The sequence below is a fragment of the Protomyctophum parallelum genome, assembly GCF_964188405.1.
Source record: "Protomyctophum parallelum genome assembly, chromosome: 18".
In the NCBI taxonomy this organism is placed as follows: Eukaryota; Metazoa; Chordata; class Actinopteri; order Myctophiformes; family Myctophidae; genus Protomyctophum; species Protomyctophum parallelum.
In genome coordinates, this window is record NC_139716.1 from 17,013,739 (window position 1) to 17,036,914 (window position 23,176).

At 43.8% G+C, this 23,176-nt stretch overlaps 1 protein-coding gene across 1 annotated transcript in view; it reads left to right on the forward strand.

The window, feature by feature from the left end:
• LOC310875852 (pyruvate carboxylase, mitochondrial-like) overlaps window positions 1-23,176 on the forward strand; it is a 427,358-nt gene that overhangs the window by 192,941 nt on the left and 211,241 nt on the right. The window contains exon 12 of the mRNA XM_083789259.1: window positions 1,839-2,021. Within this exon, the coding sequence (XP_083645385.1) occupies window positions 1,839-2,021 (183 nt within the window). The remainder of the gene's footprint in view (window positions 1-1,838; window positions 2,022-23,176) is intronic.

The window sequence follows — 23,176 nt, forward strand, 5'->3', positions numbered from 1 at the left end:
TCAAAGACGGAGACGGTTTCACGAGACAAATCTATGTAGATGAAATAATGAGTTTGAATAATAAACACACAAAGACTGATGGGCTGGGTGATTAGACATAAATCGCCCGATTTTATCGTCTAGGGAAATATCATGGGTGGATAATGTCTGTGAATCTCAACATTGTTGTAGTTGGGTATCTCCATCAACGCTCTGCTACAACTGTCACAGTTAAAGCCTACAAGCTGCAACGTGTTGTGAGCTTGTAGATCTGCTATTTTCAGAATGCAAGCTAGCATAACACACACACACACACACACACACACACACACACACACACACACACACACACACACACACACACACACACACACACACACACACACACACACACAATGCCCCCGGGATATTCAGATATAATGGGGTTGTTTAGGGAAAGAGTGTCATGTACTGTAGCCTGCCTGGAAAATTCAACCTGAGGCTGTATTTTTTTTGGGTTGGGAAATGATTAGTTTGACCCAAAGAGATCTTTTTATTTTAAATTAAATGCCTCATTTATACCAATCTCCTCTATTCCCTTCAATAGATGTGATGCGTCGACGGGTCCTCGACTCTGTAAACACGATCTAACTGTACACATGCCATGTTATGTACAGTACCATGCTGCTTTGAGGTTCATAACTAACTCCTCTTTTAGAACACATAACTGCACGCTGTACGCTGCAGTCGGTTGGTTCTCATTGACGTCTCGCAGGCTGCAGCATTGGAATATTTTCATTTATAAAGCCATGGGTGATCTGCCGTCTTACATTTCCTCCAAATTCGACTTGGTCCAACATGGTCTCAACCTCAGGTCAAATGCTTGGCTACGGTGTGAAGGAGGGGGGGGGGTAAAACATGTCTGGCCTTCTTTGGCCCTTGGTCGTGGAACGATCTACAGTCCAAGTCCAGACTAAAATGGGCTTTGAAAGTTCCCTTGAGAAGTTCCAAAAGGATCATCTGAAGCCCAACACACACCGTCTGTGAAGCGGGTGCGCAGCGACGTGGCACAGGTGTTGCCGCGCGGCAACGCCTAGAAAATAGAACAGTGGCGTATTGGAGCGTCAGGCGAGGCGTGAACGCCGCCGGTGTGGGATAGGTTCATTGAAAATAACGGAGGCGGCTGTTTTGACGCGCGGGCGTTCGCAGACGGTGTGTGTTGGGCTTTAGATGCACAGTCCAACACCTGCACATAATGTACTAGCCTGTGTTCATGCCTATATATTTATTATTTCGGTTTAGGACTGATTATTTTGTTGTATTTATATCATAGGTACTTTGCGGTGTATTATGGATTTTCTTTTTGGTGTTCCAAAATGTATGATGTACTGTAGTATTGAAGTGTAATTTTATGACTGCCTCTTGGCCATGCAGTTCCCACTTGTAAAAGAGAAGCAGTCTGTGTTTTTACTGGTTAAATAAAGGTTAAATAAATAAATAAATGTAATCCTACACTCAATTTGGTGTTGAGACACAATTCTACAAAATGTCTTCAGTTTCAGAAAAAACCCTTTTCATGTCAAGGACCCCAAATATTATATTTTTTTGGCTGCGGACCCTCATCTCAACATCATCAACATGTTTTGTTCCAGGGACCACCCCAGAAGCATAGATTTTAGTTAAAAACGTTCGCTGTGAAAGAGAAAGATTTGCACATGTTTTCACAATTTTTTAAATAGCACATGTACAAGTGCCACGCTATACGAGCCTGTAGATCTGCTATCTTTCAACAGCTAAAGTTGAAAAATAAAGGTTAAAGTGGTTGTATTTTGATGAAGTCTGTAATCTCTCTCTCTCTGTGTTCTGCCGCCTGTCCTCAGGTGTTCCGCAGCGGCGAGGGCATGGGCATCCGTCTGGACAGCGCGTCGGCCTTCCAGGGCGCCGTCATCTCCCCGCACTACGACTCGCTGCTGGTCAAGGTCATCGCCAGCGGCAAGGACCTGCAGATGGCCGCCAGCAAGATGAGCCGCGCCCTGGCCGAGTTCAGAGTCCGAGGGGTCAAGGTAGGACACCTCGTCTTCGTCTTCTGACCGTGTGTGTGTGTGTGTGTGTGTGTGTGTGTGTGTGTGTGTGTGTGTGTGCGTGTGCTCGCGGGCGCGGCCGTGCGCACACGGGAAGAAGCTTGCTGCAACTATGGAGGTGTGCTTGGACCATAGTACAGTACATACTGTACATAGTGCTGTGTGTGTGAGAGAGAGGAGTGTGCCTTGAAGTGGCAGCTGTGCTGAGGATGAGAGGGCGTGCGTGTGGGCGTGCGTGCGCCTGTCCACTATCCATGCATGTCTTTGGAGAAGACATGTAAAGAGGGATTCCAGGCTATTCAAGCTAATCTGGCACGGTTAAATCTGTCTTGCTGTGTGTGTGTGTGTGTGTGTGTGTGTGTGTGTGTGTGTGTGTGTGTGTGTGTGTGTGTGTGTGTGTGTGTGTGTGTGTGTGTGTGCGTGTGCGTGTGCGTGTGCGTGTGCGTGTGCGTGTGCGTGTGCGTGTGCGTGTGCGCGTGCGCGTGCATGTGTGAATCTGAAGAGCCTGTTTGTCAAGTGGCAATTCCAGACTGTTCTAACCGAGTGGTTAAAGGTACACCTGTCGTGTGTTTGCGCATTCATGTGTGCAATGGGTTCCAGTAATGATACACTAAGGGCATCTGTAATCCATTCGATACAACAGGATGCTCAGTGTTTTAACTAATCTATGACAGACTCCAGACGTCAATACCTGATCTGCGTGTGTGTGTGCATATGTTGCTGGGAGCCACTTACAGAAGAAGAAGAAACACACACACACTCTCACTCTACGGGGGGCTAAGTAATTCAGATTGACATTTTGTTCCCCAATCCTAGCTTGTTCACCCATTTCCCCCTCTGTGTGAGAGAAGTGTGTGTGTAGTACCAACAAGGTCGTCTAGTGGATTCACTAGACGACTAATCGAATAGTCGACTAGTAGCTTAAAGCCCTATAGTGTGCTCACCTGTGTGCGCGCCGCGTGCAGCGCCTTCCACAGTTCCATAGTTCAGGGTTACAGAAATGTGCACGACCCTTGAATTAATCAGGCAGTGTTGCATTACTTAGTATGCCTGCCCCATGTTGCTCTGAAGCATTGCACTGACCCTTTTATCCCATTCCGTTTCCCAGTCAGGGAAGGTACTGTAGCCTTCCCTGACTGCCTTGTCGCATGATGCAGAGCCTCCCCGACAGACAGGGTTCAGTTCAGGTCGAAATCCTTGGCCATTTGCAGCCCTTCCACCTTGTTGTTGTTCCCTAAGAGAGTGTCCTTAGAATATCATGTTTTAGGGTCATTGTCATGCTGGAAAAGGTGCTCCGATCATGACCGTCCGGGACCACCGGATTTGAGCCGAATTAGTTTGCATGCCGTGCCACCTGGGGTGCAAGATGTCTCCCTGACGGATGGGCCGTTTGCCCTGCTTCTGCCTTTCCATTAACCACTTATGGACGGGAACCCCTTTTGGTGTTTTAAGCGTTATGTAGCTATTGAAAAATAGCAGATCTACAAGCTCATAGCTATGGACTTGTATATCTGCTATTTTTCAATAGCTACAGTATAACATAATCCTTCAGACACCAAAAGGGGCCCAGAATGGTTTAAAAAAGATGCAAGAAAAGTGTCAAGCGAGGACACGGGTTTACATCGGATGGAGGAGTAGCCTCTTCTCGATCAAGATTCTGCAGTACACCTGTGAATTCATGATACCAGCAGTGTAGTACAACTACTCCCCGACACATTCAGCACTCATACTGTACTTGCCCATGCTGTATAACACTTTAACACTGCCACACTATGGGGAATGTGGACCATGCGCTGGGTTCCAAAAAGTATTCACCTTTCCCTGAATGGGCCGACTTGGCAAGGGCCGAATGGATGCGGTTTCTTCTTTTTTTGGCGTCGGCAGTGGCATCTCGGAGGACTCTTTACAGTGCATCAGGATGACATGGGGACGACATGCTCCAAGTGAGCTTTCTTATAGGGGTGCATCAGTCAATATTGAACTAATCCATTTTTAGTGCAGATCTACAAGCTCTCACTGTGCCGCGATGCATTGTGAGCTTGTACATACAGTATAGGCTGTTTTCACACGACAATATTGTACAACGAACAAAGTATAAAATGTGTGTGTATGTATGTGTACTGTATTGTTTTTGAAAAACATACTTTTCAATAATTTGATTCATCTAAAAAGTTGACAATTGAACAATAGCAAGTTAAGAAGTTAATGGATAAAGCCGTACAAACAGCCAACACCTGTGTAGGTCCATAGCAAATTGCTGCTGCTTACAAACTGACCAGTGTTGTGTGCATCTCTCTCTCTCTCTCTCTCTCTCTAAATGTTCTACTTGGTTTTCACACAATGTGTTCCTTGACGCTCCCACTCCGCCACACCGCGGGGCACTGCACCCCCCACTGTGTGATCCCTATCGGACAATTATAGCAAGCTGGTTAGCATGCTGACTCAGACAGCGTAACAAGCAACCTCTATTTGAGCTGTCGAGTGTTGACAGTCCATTTTATGGACGGCTGCACACCGTGAAGACTATTGGTGTAAATAAAAGAAGGGAAAAACACCATTAATTTGCCACACATAAATTATAGAATTATTTCTCTGGCAGTTAAGTTTTAATGTACCATCATACCTGTGCGCTCTATTCAGTCCCCCAGGGCTCTAGACTAGGTCTGCTCTTTTTCCCTCTACATCAGATCTCTTTGCCATAAAAAATCCCCATCTAAATTACAAGATCTATAAGCTTGTGATCTCAGTACTACTATCATTATAGAAGAAGGAAAAGGAACACATGATGGGCATCATGTGTACTATGCACATATTGACCTAGCTGGTTTACATGGTATTGACCTAGCTGGTTTACATGGTATTGACCTAGCTGGTTTACATGTATTGACCTAGCTGGTTTACATGGTATTGACCTAGCTGGTTTACATGTATTGACCTAGCTGGTTTACATGGTATTGACCTAGCTGGTTTACATGTATTGACCTAGCTGGTTTACACATATTGACCTAGCTGGTTTACATGTATTGACCTAGCTGGTTTACATGGTATTGACCTAGCTGGTTTACATGGTATTGACCTAGCTGGTTTACATGATATTGACCTAGCTGGTTTACATGTATTGACCTAGCTGGTTCACATGGTATTGACCTAGCTGGTTTACATGGTATTGACCTAGCTGGTTCACATGGTATTGACCTAGCTGGTTTACATGGTATTGACCTAGCTGGTTTACATGTATTGACCTAGCTGGTTTACATGTATTGACCTAGCTGGTTTACATGGTATTGACCTAGCTGGTTTACATGGTATTGACCTAGCTGGTTTACATGGTATTGACCTAGCTGGTTTACATGGTATTGACCTAGCTGGTTTACATGTATTGACCTAGCTGGTTTACATGGTATTGACCTAGCTGGTTTACATGTTATTGACCCAGCTGGTTCACATGGTATTGACCTAGCTGGTTTACATGTATTGACCTAGCTGGTTTACATGTATTGACCTAGCTGGTTTACATGTATTGACCTAGCTGGTTTACATGGTATTGACCTAGCTGGTTTACATGTTATTGACCCAGCTGGTTCACATGGTATTGACCTAGCTGGTTTACATGTATTGACCTAGCTGGTTTACATGGTATTGACCTAGCTGGTTTACATGTATTGACCTAGCTGGTTTACATGGTATTGACCTAGCTGGTTTACATGTTATTGACCCAGCTGGTTCACATGGTATTGACCTAGCTGGTTTACATGTATTGACCTAGCTGGTTTACATGGTATTGACCTAGCTGGTTCACATGGTTCAGTGCTCTAGGCTGGGTCTTTTCAACAGCTTACGCGCTCAACGGGATCAGCGCTAGCATGCTGAAAGAAGTCCTCTCTGCATTGAGTTGTATTGAGACATCTGATGGAGCAAACAGCCGTGGGATTAGTATATCTGAAGAGACTAGCCCTGAGAGAGTCTCAAGGCAACCTAGCTGCCTCTTCAATACCTTTTAGCTTTCAATACATAGTGGATCTATACTGTGCAGATATAATAGATGTGCAGACGTATCTGTACGTGTTGTCAAAGTGTTCTTGAGGCAAATGTGTAAAAGCCCTTGGCTGCTAACATAAACACACACACACACACACACACACACACACACACACACACACACACACACACACACACACACACACACACACACAGAGCCATCGTTTTTCATGGTTACAATTCCGAATGCAGAAAGTAATGCATTGGTTGTCCGTCGTGAGTTCACATGACCGTACAGTGTCATCATGTCACTGAGATGATCAATTGAGTCTGATCTCTATTCATCCGTGTCTCCATTAGCTGCCACCAAAGCTTTACTCTTGCTGGAGTTCACAACAAACATAACAAGACTGTACATACACAACACAATAAAATCATGTACAGTCTTGCAAAAAAACAGACAATATAAGTCAAGTAAAAAAAACACCTAAGCAATCTAATAAATTACAGGTCAGTTAATTAAAATTGAAATTAGGGTAATTGATAAGTGCCTTTTTAAGGAGTTGCTTCAAACTTGCCTTGCTGGCACCTTCAGTGATACCGTATTCCATATAGTAGTGGTTCCCAAACTGTTTTGTGTCAAGGACCCCCAAATTGACTCTAATTAGCCCACAGACCCTCATTTGAAGAGATATAATGCCAGGGACCCCCATAAGAGAAGACTTTTACGGCTCTAGCAGTGATTCTAAACCTGTGTAATTTCAAGGACCCCCAGTTTGATATGCATTAGTCAATATGGACCCCCATTTAATGGCATTTCTATCTCTGGGACCACCAATTTATATAGTCAAATCAATGTTAATTTAACTCTGAGAGTGTACAAAATGGAACCAAACGGTCCCGTTAGGGTCCATTTGGTTCCATTTGTATCACTCTCAGAGTTACAGACCCATAAGGTTCCATTTGTATCACTCTCAGATTTACAGACCCATAAGGGTCCATTTGGTTCCTAACTTACCATTTAGCTGGGGACCCCCTGGAACTCTCTCAAGGACCCCTGGGGGTCCCCGGACCACACGTTGGGAACCACTGCCATATACAGTAGTCAATGCCCTCTAATCTCTGTACATTACAGATCTGCATACTGTACCCCCATAACACTCAACAGCAACGTTCTGTCATCACATAACCTTTCTTTTAATGAAATGACCGTAAGTAAAACACGACCAACCTCACAGATATTAAATGGATGTCCCATTTTAGGCTTAAATGGTAATCCTTAAATGCTGCAATATTAATTGTGATATTATTATGTATTAACTCATTTAGACCACTTAGACGATTCTACAAATGTCTCCTAAATCACGACAGTTTTCTGAAAAACGTATGTTTCTATTGTCAGTGGTTATCAAACATTTTCATGTCAAGGAGCCCCATAATTATATGTAATTGGCCGCCGACCCTTATGTAGTTCCAGGGACCCCCCCAGAAGCAAAGATTTGAGTTTAAAAACGTTCACTCTGAAAGAATATATATTCGAAGATTTGCACGCACCACATTTTCACGATTTTTCAAAAATAGCAAACCAACAAGCTCATAGCGCGGCACTCGGTGCTGCACTATGAGCTTATAGATCTGCTATTGTTCAACAGCTAAAGCATAACATCATGCTTAAAACACCAAAAGGGGTTCGCGCCCAAAATGACTTAATGCATTCTAAAAGCTTTCCACCGTGCAGATGCGTCTTGTAAATGGCGATATGCATTGAGCACCACTCCCGCTTTTCTTCAAGGAGGACAATGGGATGCTCAGAGATCGATTTGTGTTCGACAAAAGGGCTATTGTGCATCACAAAGAACTGGACAAAGCCATTACAGTACGGTCGACATGAGCAACATTCATTTGGCATATACGTAGGGTTGCTTCATTGGCATTGACGTTCGAGTAACAGCAGTGTTTATTTTGTATTTAGCTGTTGCATTGTGTGCACAGCACGCATTCCATTTGTTGAATGTGACGGCTCCATAAATGTGTGTCCTTTTCTTTAATGCCACTCTGACTTTACTCACTATAGCTGGATTCATACATAATCAAGATACTGCTTAGAGTGGGTTTTTGTCCAATTTACAGGAACCTGAGGTTAACACATAGTGAGTGTGCTTTTTTTTTTACTGGAAACTGCACAGAGGAACTCATTGACACAGTGTTAGCACTATTCACAAAGCAAAAGAGAGTTGGTTCTTGAACATAAGGGTGCCAGCCACTCCTATACACGGGTTTAATGTATGTCTTTAGTTCAATGTTTGTTTTGTAAACGCCATTGACAATGAAGGGAGAAGTTACGTCAATGTGCCTCATTACGTCATATTGTCTCTTTATTGTTTTTTTTTTTTTTTTTTTTTAAGTGGTGCAACCACTTCTACATCCAGCATGCAATGTCTGTGTACCTGTTTGTGATGTACCTGTGTGAGCACGAGTGGTGTGCGCATGCGTGAAATTGGAACGAGATAAGTATGTGACATGGCTGCCACCTGCTGGACGCAAACGATACAGAGAATAAATTGGAACGATACAGAGAAGAAATTGGAATGATACAAATTGGAACGATACAGAGAACCAATAGACGGGAGTTGCACCACTTGGTTCACACTGGTGTGATTTTTTTTGAACATCTGTTTGTCTCTTTATTGTTAATGGCGTTTATGTTGACACAGTTTATTTTACATCACCATTACATCACCTAATCAACACGAGTTAGACTTATATACAATATATTAGCGCCCCTCACTTCACACGGGTGTGATTTTTAAGAACCATATCACAACATTTCACTGTGAAGTGAATGACCTTCAGAGGTGAAGGTGTTGAGGAAATGCAGCATGTGACCTTCATATGCATATTGTAACTGTGTGTAATTCTAAACCTCAAAATATCCGTCTTTGGCTGAAATTCACCTGCTATTAGCAGTTCAGCGCCGATAACCCTCACAGTTAGCGTTCCTGTCTCTGAACCCAGGAAACCGAAGGGAACTGTGAGTGTGTGTGTGTGTGTCCGTGTGTGAGTGCGTGCACTGCATGGACTCAGCAGACTACGCTGCAGCCAAATGACCCATTGAGGAATGCCGGCGGGGGAGTTGTTGGTGGGATTCTAGTACTGTGATTAAGGCCCCAGCAGCCTTTGAGAAGGTGATTAGTGGTGTGGGAGAATGCCTCCCAGAAGATTCCACAGCCCTTGCCACAGGAGCCAGGGCCTATTAGAGGTCTCTCTCTCTCTCTCTCTCTCTCTCTCTGCCTGCCTGCTCACACTGAGACACGGTGTGCTGGTCTCTCCAGTCGGTTGCATCATTGCATCTCCCGACGAAAAAATGCACTTTTCTATTTGAACAATGCTCACCGCTCACCTTGAGAGAGTGACACGTACTGTACATATTTACCGTATTTACTTAAGTTAAAATGTGTGAGTACCTTTTCCACCACTGGCTCCCGTGCATGCACTGTCCAGCTTTTATTTTATTCTAGTTTATTTTGCTAGCTTTAGTTATAATAATAATTTATTCTTCTGTTTTCTACATGGATATAACCACATTATAACCACATAAAATGAAATGGAGAGTTAAATGAGTCGGTCGGTGTGAGCTTGCCACCATTGGTGTGTGAATGTCGGAAGTGAGGATGCTGGCGTCGACTGTTCGCCGTTTCACCTCCCAATGTATGAATGAATAAAGTAATAAACCATTCATACATTGGGAGGTGTATGAATGTAAAGCGCTTTGAGCACTCGGAAAAGCACTATAAAAATGCAATTCATTATTATGTGTGGGAGTATAGATGGTGTGCTGGCCATTGTGCAGTAAAATGGATTATTTCACATTGTATGGCTCTGTCCTTGATGTGTGCATCCTTTGGCGTATTCTTCCCCATGAAAAGATTTCCATGTAGGACTACCAAGGGCACAGGCACGCCTCGTACGCTTATAGAAAAGAGACGTTTCCAATAAGACGATTGACGAGCATGGAGTATAATGGTTGAATAAATAATACTAAAACTAAAGGAAATATTGGCTTACTATATATCTACATGAAGTACAGTGAAGAAAAAAAACATGTTCCTATTGTGCAACATACACCATGATTTTTTGTCTCAGCCAGGCCTTATGTCCATTATCAAACGATAATGATCGTGTTTACCCTAAATGTAACACAATTCTTCAGATTATCATCTTCCAGTTCCAGTGTGTTGTTTGGTAAAGCTTGTCTATGAAATAACAAGACACAATGTTGTGAAACAATAGTAGACAATAGTTTATGTTAAAGGTGAGTTGTGTGTGCGCAAGTCTCTGAAGAATATCATCATCTTCTCTATAAATAAAAATATATAAATAGCAATAGCAAAAAACTCACCTTTACTTTCCCTCTTTATCTAAGCATTTTACGGTAGTGCTCGTCCTGTCAGACCACCGGGGAATCGAGGGTGCGTGCGTGTGTGCGTGTGTGCGTGCGTGCGTGTGCTCCTGTGTCATATTTAGCAGTAAATGTTTGCGGGCTGAGACTTGGCCTTCACCGTTAAAAGGGGTGGTTAAGTCTGAGAGAGAAAATGTCAGCGAAAATCTATATCTCATTATGTTGCCTTCCACCTTTCCTCCAAAGACCACCACGCACACGCACGCATGCACGCACACACACACACTCACACACACACCTGTTTTATTGGAAATGTATTGAATAATACATCCACACCACACAGTGTGTGGTGTGGTGTGTGGCACACACACATTATTGTGAATGGCCCTTAAATATAATAATAATAGTTAATAATATATCTCTCTCACTCACTCAACCACTAACCCCCCCCCCCCCCCCCCCCGCCACTCTCTATATATTACTGTCTTTCTCACGTCAGAGTCACACTTGTACTATACTCTTCACCAGCGTTTTGTTTGTTTTCTTCACACTCCCTGCGTATTATACACATCCCATCATTCTCCCATCATTCTTCAATAAATGTCAGTGTTGTTTTTGACAGCAAATTTTTGTTTTTTCATTTAGTTTAAGTCCCATTTCAGTCACCTGGAACCGCCTCGTGACTGAAAATAGCCAATCTACTTGGAGATCTGCTATTTTCAGCATGCAACCAAGTGTAAAATGACTTGTACTGGATCTCTTGTCCACTAGTCCCTTCCTAACATTTTAGTCTAGTTTTAATATGTTGACGAAATTGTCAGTATATCTAGTCTTTTTATGACAACATTTTTTGTCATAGTATTAGTCGACTAAATCAACACTGTGACAGCCCCTCATATGCTTCATCTCTCTCTCTCTCTCTCTCTCTCTCACGTCACATTTTCGTCCTTTTGTCCTTGTCTGACCCCTTTTCCATCCCCCCATCTGTATTCCTTCTCTCTTTCTCGACCCCCCTCCCCCCCCCCCCCCCTCTCTCTCTCTCTTGCCGTTTCTCTTTAAATTCCATATGCTTTATTGTCATGAATATTGCATGAACAATATTGCCATGGCGGCTCAATACAATAGAGGATTGATCGCACAAGAAAGGTGCACACACACACACACACACACACACACACACACACACACAGACTGACTAGATAAGTCTCTGCCCTCTGTGTGCACTCTTGTATGTTGGCAGTGAGTTCGTAATGAGTATTGTGCATTCAGCTCCCATACCTGTCTGTGTGCATTGCAGCGCCGTGCGACAACAAACAACAACAAAACAATCAATTCAAAACAAATTAAAAGTATAATTTAAATCCGAATTGGGTATATGCATGCTTCATTCTCTTTCACCATAGAGAGCAGTGTCGCTGAAAGCTGATGTCGGCCCACTTTGCATGCACAGCGTTCACGTTGTCTGTGCTTGTCAAAGTCTGCCCGGCAGCACCACTGTTGAGCAGTGTTGATTCATTACAGCACATTTTGAATTAAGTCTTAGTCAAAAAAGATGGACACCTGGAATGTTTTAGTGTTAGTCTCGTTTTAGTCGACTAGATATCATAAGATTTTAGTCGACTAAATCCACAGTTGATGTAGTCGACTAAAATGTATTTTGGCTTGATGCCGTCATTTAATGATTTTAAACTTGCTGAAAATAGCCGATCTACAAGCTCACAACAAAGCATTAAAACGATGCCTGTGGACACAGGCCCTAACTCAAACTCTGTTGTACCGCTGTCTGGTGCCGTCTGGTGCCCGGTGTGTGTGTGTGCGCGCGTGTGTGTGTGCGTGCGTTAAATCTCTCTAGATAAATTAACGGCTGAGCTCACATTCGGCTGTCGAGCGTCTTGGCCAACCGACCTCAACAATTCTCAACAGCCTTTTTGGGGGGGGGGGTTTGTGGTTTCCATGTCATGTTCTTATCAGCCGTTTCGTTGTTATTCCAAGGTATGCCCTTTAGGGATTTTGCTGTAATTAAATCAAGTTCAGTTGTGTAGATAACGAGCGGCTAATAAATTGTGAAATGAACGAAGATAACGACCCCTGTGTTCAATATCCAATGCAGCCCCCTGTGTGAGCCGTGCGCTATCAGCACGTGTCAGCACCTCCTCACTACTTCCAGTTACATTACAGAGCTTGAGTTGAAGAACTGAGCATCACATTTCCAAAAATGTACCTAAATGAATTTCACTTGTCAGCGTGGGTAGTGTTGTTTTCCCAGGGATTACTATACAAATACCATATTACCAATTTCAACCTGGGCATCCCCTATTTTGGGCATGTCATTACAGTTTGGAAATGAAGAAGAATTTCCCTTTTTTTTTCTCCAGAAAAATAAATGCTCACAATATAGTGTGATGCACGATGCATTGTGAGCTATATCGTTTGTCTTCGTCTATTCACTCCCTTTATACGTCTGTCTGTCTGTCTGTCACCTCAGTCATTCCCCTCACACCGACCAGACCAGGTCAGACCGACCCTCTAACAGGATGAAATGTAGTTTCCCTCCAGGACACCCTGTGACCCCAAACAAGGACAGTGACGGCCGTTAACACCTGATCCGTTGTAGTCAGTGACTCTGCATCTACCCCAGAGGGAGTGACAGAGAGAGAGACAGAAAGTGAAAGAAAAGAAGGGAGAGATTCGAGGAGGAAGATGGAAATACAGGGACAAGAGAACAATGTTGAGGGTGGGTCATTCGGGGAAGAGAGACAGAGAAAGTCCCATGACCATGCACACACACACACACACACACACACACACACACACACACACACACACACACACACACATACACACAATCACTTTGTCATGTACACATGCACACAAAGGTTACCTTGTGTGTGTCGATAGTCTCGATACGTGTAATCCATGATCTATGTCGCCTTCATTTCACAGTGTGTGTGTGTGTGTGTGTGCGCGCGTCCTCCTCCTCCTCTGTTTGCATTGGAATATGTTTCCGTTTTGCCTTCTTGCACACGTCTGATTAGACGTGTGTGTGTGTGTGTGTGGGGGGGGGGGGGGGGGGGGGGGGGAGTACGGCGATGCACGCGCGCCGTTGTGCGTGCAGGTGAATAAGCCTCAGAGAAGCCTTGTCTCAAGCAGGAAATGGCATTGGGGAAGATTAAGAACATGGAAAACCAATTAGCAATACCGAGAGAATAACGCATGGACTGGGCGTTGAGGGAGTGAGAAAGGAGAGCGGGTGGGATGGTGTGGCTGCTGAGGTGGGTGTGATATTAGAGAGGGAGGGGGAAAGGGAGAGCGGGTGGGATGGTGTGGCTGCTGAGTGGGTGTGATATTAGAGAGGGAGGGGGGAAAGGGAGAGCGGGTGGGATGGTGTGGCTGCTGAGGTGGGTGTGATATTAGAGAGGGAGGGGGAAAGGGAGAGCGGGTGGGATGGTGTGGCTGCTGAGGTGGGTGTGATATTAGAGAGGGAGGGGGAAAGGGAGAGCGGGTGGGATGGTGTGGCTGCTGAGGTGGGGGTGATGATATTACTGATAAAGTGGGGTCGAGAGAACGGAGGCGTGTGATAATGAGATATAGAAGGAATAACACTCAGAGCGAGAACAAAGTGTAATCCCTATTTCTGGGGTGAATGACAGGCCATAGTAACGGTGTTTAAGGTCACATTTGCCATGCATTGCGAGCTTGTAGGTATAGATCGCCTTATCTTATATTAGATGTAACCCATTAAGACCTGAGGCCGATTCTACAGATGTTTTTCTTTTATTTATTTTTACAAATCTCTTTATTGATTTTTGCACAGACAATAAAACACCATGTGACCAAGTGGTACATGAAAGAGAGGTCTGTCTTTTTACAAACGAAAACAAAGAACCAGAAAAAAAAAACACACAAAACAACGTGATAAACGAAAAAAAAAACCTTTTAAACAGAGCATAAACAAGTTCAAATAGTGTGTGCCAGAACAAAGCAAAGTTAACACAGGACAATACAAGACGATATCCAAAATGTTTTGTGATATACTTATGTTGCTATAACATATAGTGGTCCTCAAAACGTTATCATGTCAGACAGGACCCCCAAATAAATACATAGGCTGTACGTGGTTAAAGACAATGAGCAATAAGGGCAGTATTGTGAACAAGCGTGAGAGCAGAAAGGTGGTGTCGACGGTGAACAAGTGATTTTGAGACGGCACAGCAAGTGTAAATTGTCAAAATAAATTGTTGTCAGATTTGTTTGGCTGTAAAAGTTGAGATGAGGAACCCGGAGAGTTGTGAGAGAGTCGAGCAGACACGTCTTGTTGTGCAAGTGACAGATAGAGCCTTAAGCTCCATAGCACAAAACCACCAAGCACAGAGGTGTCCTTCACGCAACGCACGCACCGTGCAGACACAGACAGACCCCAGGAAATGCTGCAAGGGACAAACGGTCCAACGCGTACGGCCGTACGCACACAAACGCATATTATTGCTGGCACAAATTTCATGAAATGTGTCAGTTGGGCTCGCAAACACTGTGTAGGGCCACTGGCGCACTCAAGATAATGGTTAAAGTGGTGCAACGCTAAGGTGTGACACAGATGCGCTCCCACTCTTAATGGGTAGAGAGAGAGAGAGAGAGAGAGAGAGAGGACGCACGCAGAGGACGGAAAATAATTACGACGGCCACCGAAAGGCGGGAAACGTGACGGAGCGTAGGAGGACGAGGAGAAGAGAAGTCGTAAGGGAAGGGAATATATAGGAGAGAGGAGTGGGCAGAGAGTTAAATATTGTGTGTGTGGCATGCGTGTGCGCTTGTGATAGAGACGCTGTAATTGTGTGCCACATTTGTCTCGATATCAAAGCAAGAAATCGGGGCAGTCATTGTGTGTATGCGCGTGCACACACACACACACACACACACAGGGTAGGGCATGGAACATATATTCAGCTCCACTTCAAAGGAAAACACAGCAGTTTCCTCTATGAGTGATTGGTTCCGCCACCATGCATGCCGTGCTCTCTCTCTCGTCCTCTCTCTCTTTGCCTCTGCATTGATCCTCTGTCCTCGCTTTCAATTTTTTTTGGCACTCTACCATCAACCTGTCTCCCATCCCTCTTTCTATGTTGTTGTTTTCTATGTCTAAAAGAAAAACCAATCAAATCTCATGTATGTTCCTTTTGTATCCTTATCTCCTTTACATTTCCAGCACAGTGCACGCCACACAAGACGACAAGATGAGAAGTGCGTGTGTGCGTGCGTGCGTGCATGTTCTGCACGTGCACATGTGTGAGAGCCACTTCAGCTTCAGTGTGCACGTCCTCGTGAATGTTAATTTGGTCACGGGGAGAGAGTTGAAGAACGTGGGAGGGGAGAGATAGAGAGAGAGAGAGAGAGAGAGAGAGAGAGGTGACCTTGTGAAGGTGTGAAATGTGATCATCCTTTGAGTAATGCTCTTCTTGTCAAACCTGTCGTGACGGCGTGGCTTCCAGGTGTTCTGGTCGCCCACGGTGCAGCGCCGCAAAGTGGGGTACAGGGGAGGGGGGGGGGGGGGGGGGGTCCTTGAGGGAGTTCCAGCACACACACACACGCTCAACTGGCAACTGGCAGATTCACGTCTGGCCCACTGCGAGGCTACCAGCTTCTGACCCATTCTTTAACCTTAAAAAAAAAACGGCATTTGTCAGAGAGACAAATCACGAGAAAATCTACTTTGTTACGGACCGTTCTCTGTTCCAGCCAAGCACTCCACAGGGTCTCCTGAAGCCAATCGTACATTTTGTTTTACATTAGTTTAGTGTAATCTGACTTCAGACAGCGACACTTAGGAGACCCATTTTGCCAGCGGCAACACTATATGCTTCATGTTTTATCCATTATTACAACCGTATGTTTCCTGTTTTATCTATTATTACATGAAGGACACATGGAACCAAAAGTCTTTTATCCCCTTCATTCTCTATATCAGTATTGCATTCTGTTACTTACTTTACAACCAGCAGCCTACCAGATCATGTAGTGGACTCCATCACAGGCAATGGCCTTCAAGCATTAATAAACGCAGAGTTCATATGACATAGACATCTCCTGAGCACTCCTCACACTGACTGTTGAGCTGCTAGTGAATCCATTTGATTGGCAATGGATATATGTATCTTACAGTGGCTATTGTTCACAATTGCATTGAATAAAGAATACTAAATGCAATGGCTTTGCAATAAATGGTTAATGGTCATTCTGAGCTGAAGTGTTTCAATGACATGAAGGACACATCCATTATATATGAAGGTCACATGGAACCAAAAACAGCATGTGTTCCATTTTGGGCGGGAACCTTTTTGGTGTTTTAAGCATCATGTTATGCTTAAGCTATTGAAAAATAACAGATCTTCAAGTTCATAGTGCGGCACTCTTGTAGGTCTTCTATTTTTGAAAAATCATGAAAATGTGCCTCAAATCTTTGAATATATTATTACAGAGTGAACATTTTAACTCAAATCTTTGCTTCTGGGGGGTCCCTGGAACAACGTATTTTCAGATGGGGGGGCAGAGGCATATTACATATAATTTGTGGGGTCCTTGAAATGAAATATTGAGCACCACTGATACAGAAACATAAGCTTTTCAGAAAACTGTCAGGATTTTGAAGACATTTTTTTAAATTTCGACGGGTTAAACCACTGGACGAGCATAGTGCCTCGTTACAAGTTACAACTCTTGGGGCTTGAGAGACTCTTTAGGTATGCCTGATTGATAGTGGATTAAAGCTCAGTTCAAATACGATTGTTTAGTAACTAACTGCCAAAATATGTCTCTGAAAGGAACGCCAGCAGAGAGAGGTGCACTGCTACTGTAATATCCCATCATGCATAGTCATGAAGGCTGGGATTTGGTGAGTTCGTGGTGATAGGCATACAAATGGGATTGCACACGGGACCGTGTGCGTGCGTGTGTGATGTGCCATTCAATAGTCTTTGCAATATTCAGTGTCCTATTTTATCACGATGCATATTGCAACAACTTTAGTTCATATTACGACAAAGATGCACACACACACACACACACACACACACACACACACACACACTACAGTGTCTGGTGTTTTAATTAATGATCTGTACACAAACAGACTAATTGATGTGTTTCTTGTTTTAGCTCAACATACCGACTACATATATAGGGTTTTAGGGGCTTAATCATCTATTAACACACACACACACGTGTGTGTGTTAAGTATAGCTTCTATAGCAATACTTAACGCACACACACAGCAGTATAAGTATGCAGGCGTGAACATGCATACTTAAAAAGGCACATTCTGCCTTTGAATCAGTCACACGCACACACACACCCTGGAATAATAGGTTATGCAACATTATGCACACACACACACACACACACACATACACAAACACGGTACATTGGAATAATGAGCAATGTTCACATTGTGTGAGCCGTGTGGGTTTGCCCCCCCCCCCCCCCCCCTGCTGCAGCTGTGTGTGATCTCACCTCTACTAGTTCTGATTGAACTACAGAGACCACAATTATTATCATAGCCCTCAGTGACATCATTCAAGCACCTCGTCCTATGGCGTCGTCGTACGAGTTGAAATCCCTATAGCTCCTCCCCCCCCCCCCCCCCCCCCCCTCCTCCAGGATTGACCATATTTCCATTCAGAGGCGTAGATTTCTCCCCCCCCCCCCCCACCCGTCAAACGAACCCTGAGAATAGAACCAGACAGGTGTATGGGTATTGTAATTTAAAAAGAAAACTGAAAATGGTCTCTCAAATGACTGGGTTTCCGGGGCCATTTGTCTTATACCATCTGCAACAGAGGGGCTGTGCACCATTCATCACAGACAGACAGCACAGAAGAATTGCAGTAATCATTATTATACCGTAACATGCAGTTAAAACGGCCACATGGATACATTTGTAGGCTTTGAAATATTTGGAAGCCTCGGAGGCACATGTGGGGGTGCGAACCGAAATAGGCCTCGCCTTTCGTTGTTGTTTTTTTTTTTTTCACAATGTCGCTCGGAGATAGTTTTTGGTTGCTTGTTACGGCTTGTTTTTCAAATGCCCTTGTTTGCTTGTTTGACTTTGTTTCTCTCACTCGTGTGCATGTGGCCTCTCGCCGGGGCTCGCTTGTTATTCAGGAAACATCTGCCAACCCTGCAGCACTAATGTAATCAGAGCTACGGGTTTCAGACAGAAAGTCCTAAGGTATACCTGCCCTTATGCCATCGCTGTGTAACTAGTGTAACAAACCCTGCCCCTGCTCTTTCCATTTGTATTCTTGGTCTGAAACGTATAAACCGACCACCAGCAAATATAAACGCTTTGGTATAACACAATGGTGAGAAGGAAAATAAAGAAAGCCATTCACACCGACATGATTACCGGTGTTGTTGATGCGAGGCGCATCGTTGTGGAGAAACTTGAGTCACTCCGGTAGTTTTCCGACTGCAGGCTTTAAAACCAGCCTTGTCCTGCAATGCCCCGTCAATTGAGACCATTTAGAAAGGCCTTGTTAGGGTCCAGGAGTGCCCAGGGACCCAGTGCAGAGGGGACATGTTTACAGCTGCTCTGGACCGGGCCCTTTTCAGAGTAGCATTTCATCACAATGTCTAGACTGCGCCACTGCGGGGGGAAATCGATAGGGAGAGAATAGAGAGCGTGGGGGGGGGGGGGGGGGGTATACGGACGGAGAGACGGACGGAAACGTAGCGGGAATTGCCGGTATAGACCGAGTGGATGGAGGAGAAAGGGGGTCATCCCTATGTTCCCCATGGTTCTATGTTCCCCATGGTTCTATGTTCCCCAGGTTCTATGTTTAGGGTTAGCGTTAGGTTTATGGACTTCAGTGTTTTGTACTATACAATTGTATACAAAGTACAGAACAAAGAATGTTTGTTTTTGCCATCATTTGTTAAAGAGTCTGAGCAATTATATTTTAGTTAGATAGATTAGATTAGATAGACTAGGTTAGGTCTCTGGTTTAGGTTTAAGTTTATTCTAAGTGGGGAACAAATAACCTTTTTTGGGGAACATCAAATCAAACTTTATTTGTATAGCACATCTCCAACGACCGAGGTCGAACCAAAGTTCTTCACATCACAGAGTATAAAAATATACATAGAACCTGGGGAACGCTCCAGAGGAAGGAAAAGAGAGTGATAGATGGACAGCAGGCTCGGAGGGAAAGGGAGAGATATAAAACGAGAGAGAGAGAGAGAGAGAGTGACAGTGCAGCAGGGACCGAGTGAGTGAATTCATGTTTACTTTTTGAGGTAACCGGCTGCTAGTTTTGGCAGGAAGCGTGTGTCACATTTCCCTCCAAATGACCAGGGGATGATTTGGAGGGGGAATGAGGTGCTTGTTAACATAAATTAGAGTCACAAGGAGATAGCCAGAAGAAGACTTGGTCAGAGTCTTGTGCTTTTGGTTGCGGGGTTCGGGAGCATAACAAAAACAGATGGCAGCTCGCTATACGTGGTGTGCGGAACATCTCTAGAGCTTCGCCACGGGCAGGGCTTGAACTGCAAGCCTTTCTGCTTCCCTGCTCCTTGGAAGTTAAACATCACAGTCATGGACATGATTTGGGTGCTCAGCCCAATGTAAGATGGGATGGATGGATGCTGCACTTTGTTATAGAAACCAGTACCAGGTTTTTTTACGGTATTGGTATCTGGGCTCATTCCATCTGGCATCCGTATTCTATGTCGATCTACAAACATGTGGCAATGTGACACGTTCGGTAGTTCTGTTATTATCGGCAATGGTTTGCCTTTTATTACATGCCCAAAATAGGGATTGTAGGGATCATTTGGTTAACCCATTTAGACCTGGGAACGATTCTACAAATGTCTTCTAAAGACTGGGATTCACTTTGATTACTAATCAAAGTGACTGTTTAGTGTCTACATGGTGGGGTCTACTGCTGGGCACTTGATCATTTGAACTGATCACAGAGAGTTGTTTCTACTGCAAGGAGTTTGATTTGGTCTTCAAAAGCCCACCAGGCACCGTGCAAAACATCTAAACCATCCCATTCATTCCCCCTGATGAGACTCATGTTCCTCTGACAAATATAGTCTCAATTGTTGTATTGAAAAAACATTCATTTTGAACCGGGGGACTTTTGGAGAGCAAGGCTGGCGGTTTGTTTGGGCTGACTATACATCTATTCTCTGATCCAGCATTCATATTGATGAGAGGAAGGGAGCCATGAGGTTAAATGACGAGAGAGAGAGAGAGAGAGAGAGAGAGAGAGGTGAAGTAGAAGAGAGAGATGCAATGATTAAGGGAGGGGTAGAAGAGGGATATATCTGCAGGACAGAAGGAAATAAGGGGAATATGGGGAAGCACATTTCATTTGGGGTAAACGGCCGAGTTTGTCTTGATTAAAAGTTGTAATTCTTTTTTATTTTAATCACGTCGGGGCCTTGGACAGACTTTTGGAACTGCTTAATGCCCCTGCTCATTAATTGTCTAATAAAGCGAGGTTTCATTTGGGTTTAAATATGCACAGAGGACCTCTTAGGATTTAACCCATTTAGTTTTCTGAAAAACCCTGTTTCTATGTCAGTGGTGCTCAACCTTTTTCATGTCAAGGACCCCCGAGATTATATGTAATTGGCCGCCGACAGCCATCTGAAAATATGTTGTTCCAGGGACCCCCCAGATCGCAAAGATTTGAGTTAAAAAAATGTTGCGCCACATGAGCTTGTAGATCTGCTATTTTTCCAACAGCTAAAGCATAACACAATGCTTAAAACACCAGAATGGGTTAAGAAAGTCCATTTCTTGTCTTGCAGTGCATGTTAGGTCGGGTGGTTTGGAGGACTGATTATATTTATTTATTTTTGTACTTCTAAAGTATCTGGGCCAGGCCATTTCAGAGAAACATTGACATTGCAGAAGTGCTCCGAGATGCAATTGGGATTAAATTAGTGTCTTACTCTTAACCTGTGGCTACACCGGCATGCTTATTTGGAAGTATTACTCTCCTAACGTCAGTTATTTTGTATGCATTCCTGTGTATATATATATATATATATATATATATATATATATATATATATATATATATATATATATATATATATATATGGAGACCTCATGATGCTAAGACATTACTTCAGCTAAAGCTTCAGGAAGTATTTTATACAGGTTTTCATTCTCGTCTGCATGCCCACCATTTTTACCCATTCTGGGCGGGAACCCCCTTTGGTGTTTTAAGGACTCTAGCTATTGAACAATAGCAGATCTACAAGCTTGTAGGTCTGCTATTATTTTTTTTATCGTGAAAATGTGGCGAAGATCTTTATATATATAATATATACTTTCACAGAGAAAAAGATTAAGTCAAATCTTTGCTTCTGGGGGGTCCCAGGAACAACATATTTTGTTGAAATATATATATATATAGATGGGGGTCGGTGGCCAATTACATATAATTTTTGGGGGTCCTTGACATGAAATAGTTTGAGCACCACTGACATAGAAAAATAGGTTTTCCAGAAAACTGTCATGATTTAGAAGACATTTTAAAGCCGGAATCGAGCTCAGTCTAAATGGGTTAACAAACGTGCCAACGAACGTCACGCCAAGTTCAAGGTCTCCTCACTTCAAAGTTCAAACCTCATCAAATTGAGTGCCCGTCTTTATGTTCAAGTGTGTTGTGCTGTCTTGGTGTATACTTGTCCGCACATAAAGTTTGTGCGTTCACAAAACCTGCAAGACTTGCAGTACTCACAGATGTCCCCCGAGGAGCGCAAGAGCTGTTAGCGTCAAGTATGGACGCAGCAGCCGCCGCCAGCCGGCAAACACAATTTGGTCCTTATCTTTAGGGCATGACGCAGCAGAGCTGTCCCAGTCAACCACCAGGTCGATACTCTTAAACGACAATGTCATTCCATGTTAACCCATTTAGACCCGAGGCCGATTCTAAAAAACAGTTATCTTGAAAAACCTCATGTTTCTATGTCACTCGGTCTCAAACATTTTCATGTCAAGGACCCCCAAGATTATCTGTATTTGGACACCGACCCCCATCTGAAAATATGTTGTTCCAGGGAACCCCCAGAAGCAAACATTTTACTTAAAAACGTTCGCTCTGTATTCAAAGATTTGCACTACATTTCCATGCAGACCTACGCTATACAAGCTTGTAGATCTGCTATTTTTCAATAGCTAAAGTAGAACAGAACGCTTTAAAACACCAAAAGCGCCCAGAATGGGTTAAGAGGGCGCAGCGAACGTGGCAAGCTATATTATGTCGACGGTCGTACTGTTTTAACTTAATCCGAAAGCTTGTGAAATGACTCAGCAGTTTTATTTTCCCCCTCCAATTGATCACTGGGTACTTACTGTGTATAATGTACACAACACAACCCCTTGAATACACATGCTGCCCACGGATGCACAGAAGTTCCGCAATAACAGTCGTTATGTTTGTATACGTCCCCCACAATACCGAGATATGACAGCTTGGTAATGAGTGTATACGTCCCCCACAATACCCATATATGACAGCATGGTAATGAGTTGACACCGTCACAAATGAGAATCAGGTGGGTTTAGGATTCAACGTTTTGTAGCACAATAGCATTTTCTTTATTCCTCACTGGGCTGTGACTGGAGATAAGATGAGGATTGACAGCTATTGTTTTCCTTCTGCGATGTATAGGGCCCTATTCATCAAAGAGAGAGAGAGAGACCTATTCATCACAGCGGGCGCAGGGAGAGGGAGGAAGGGAG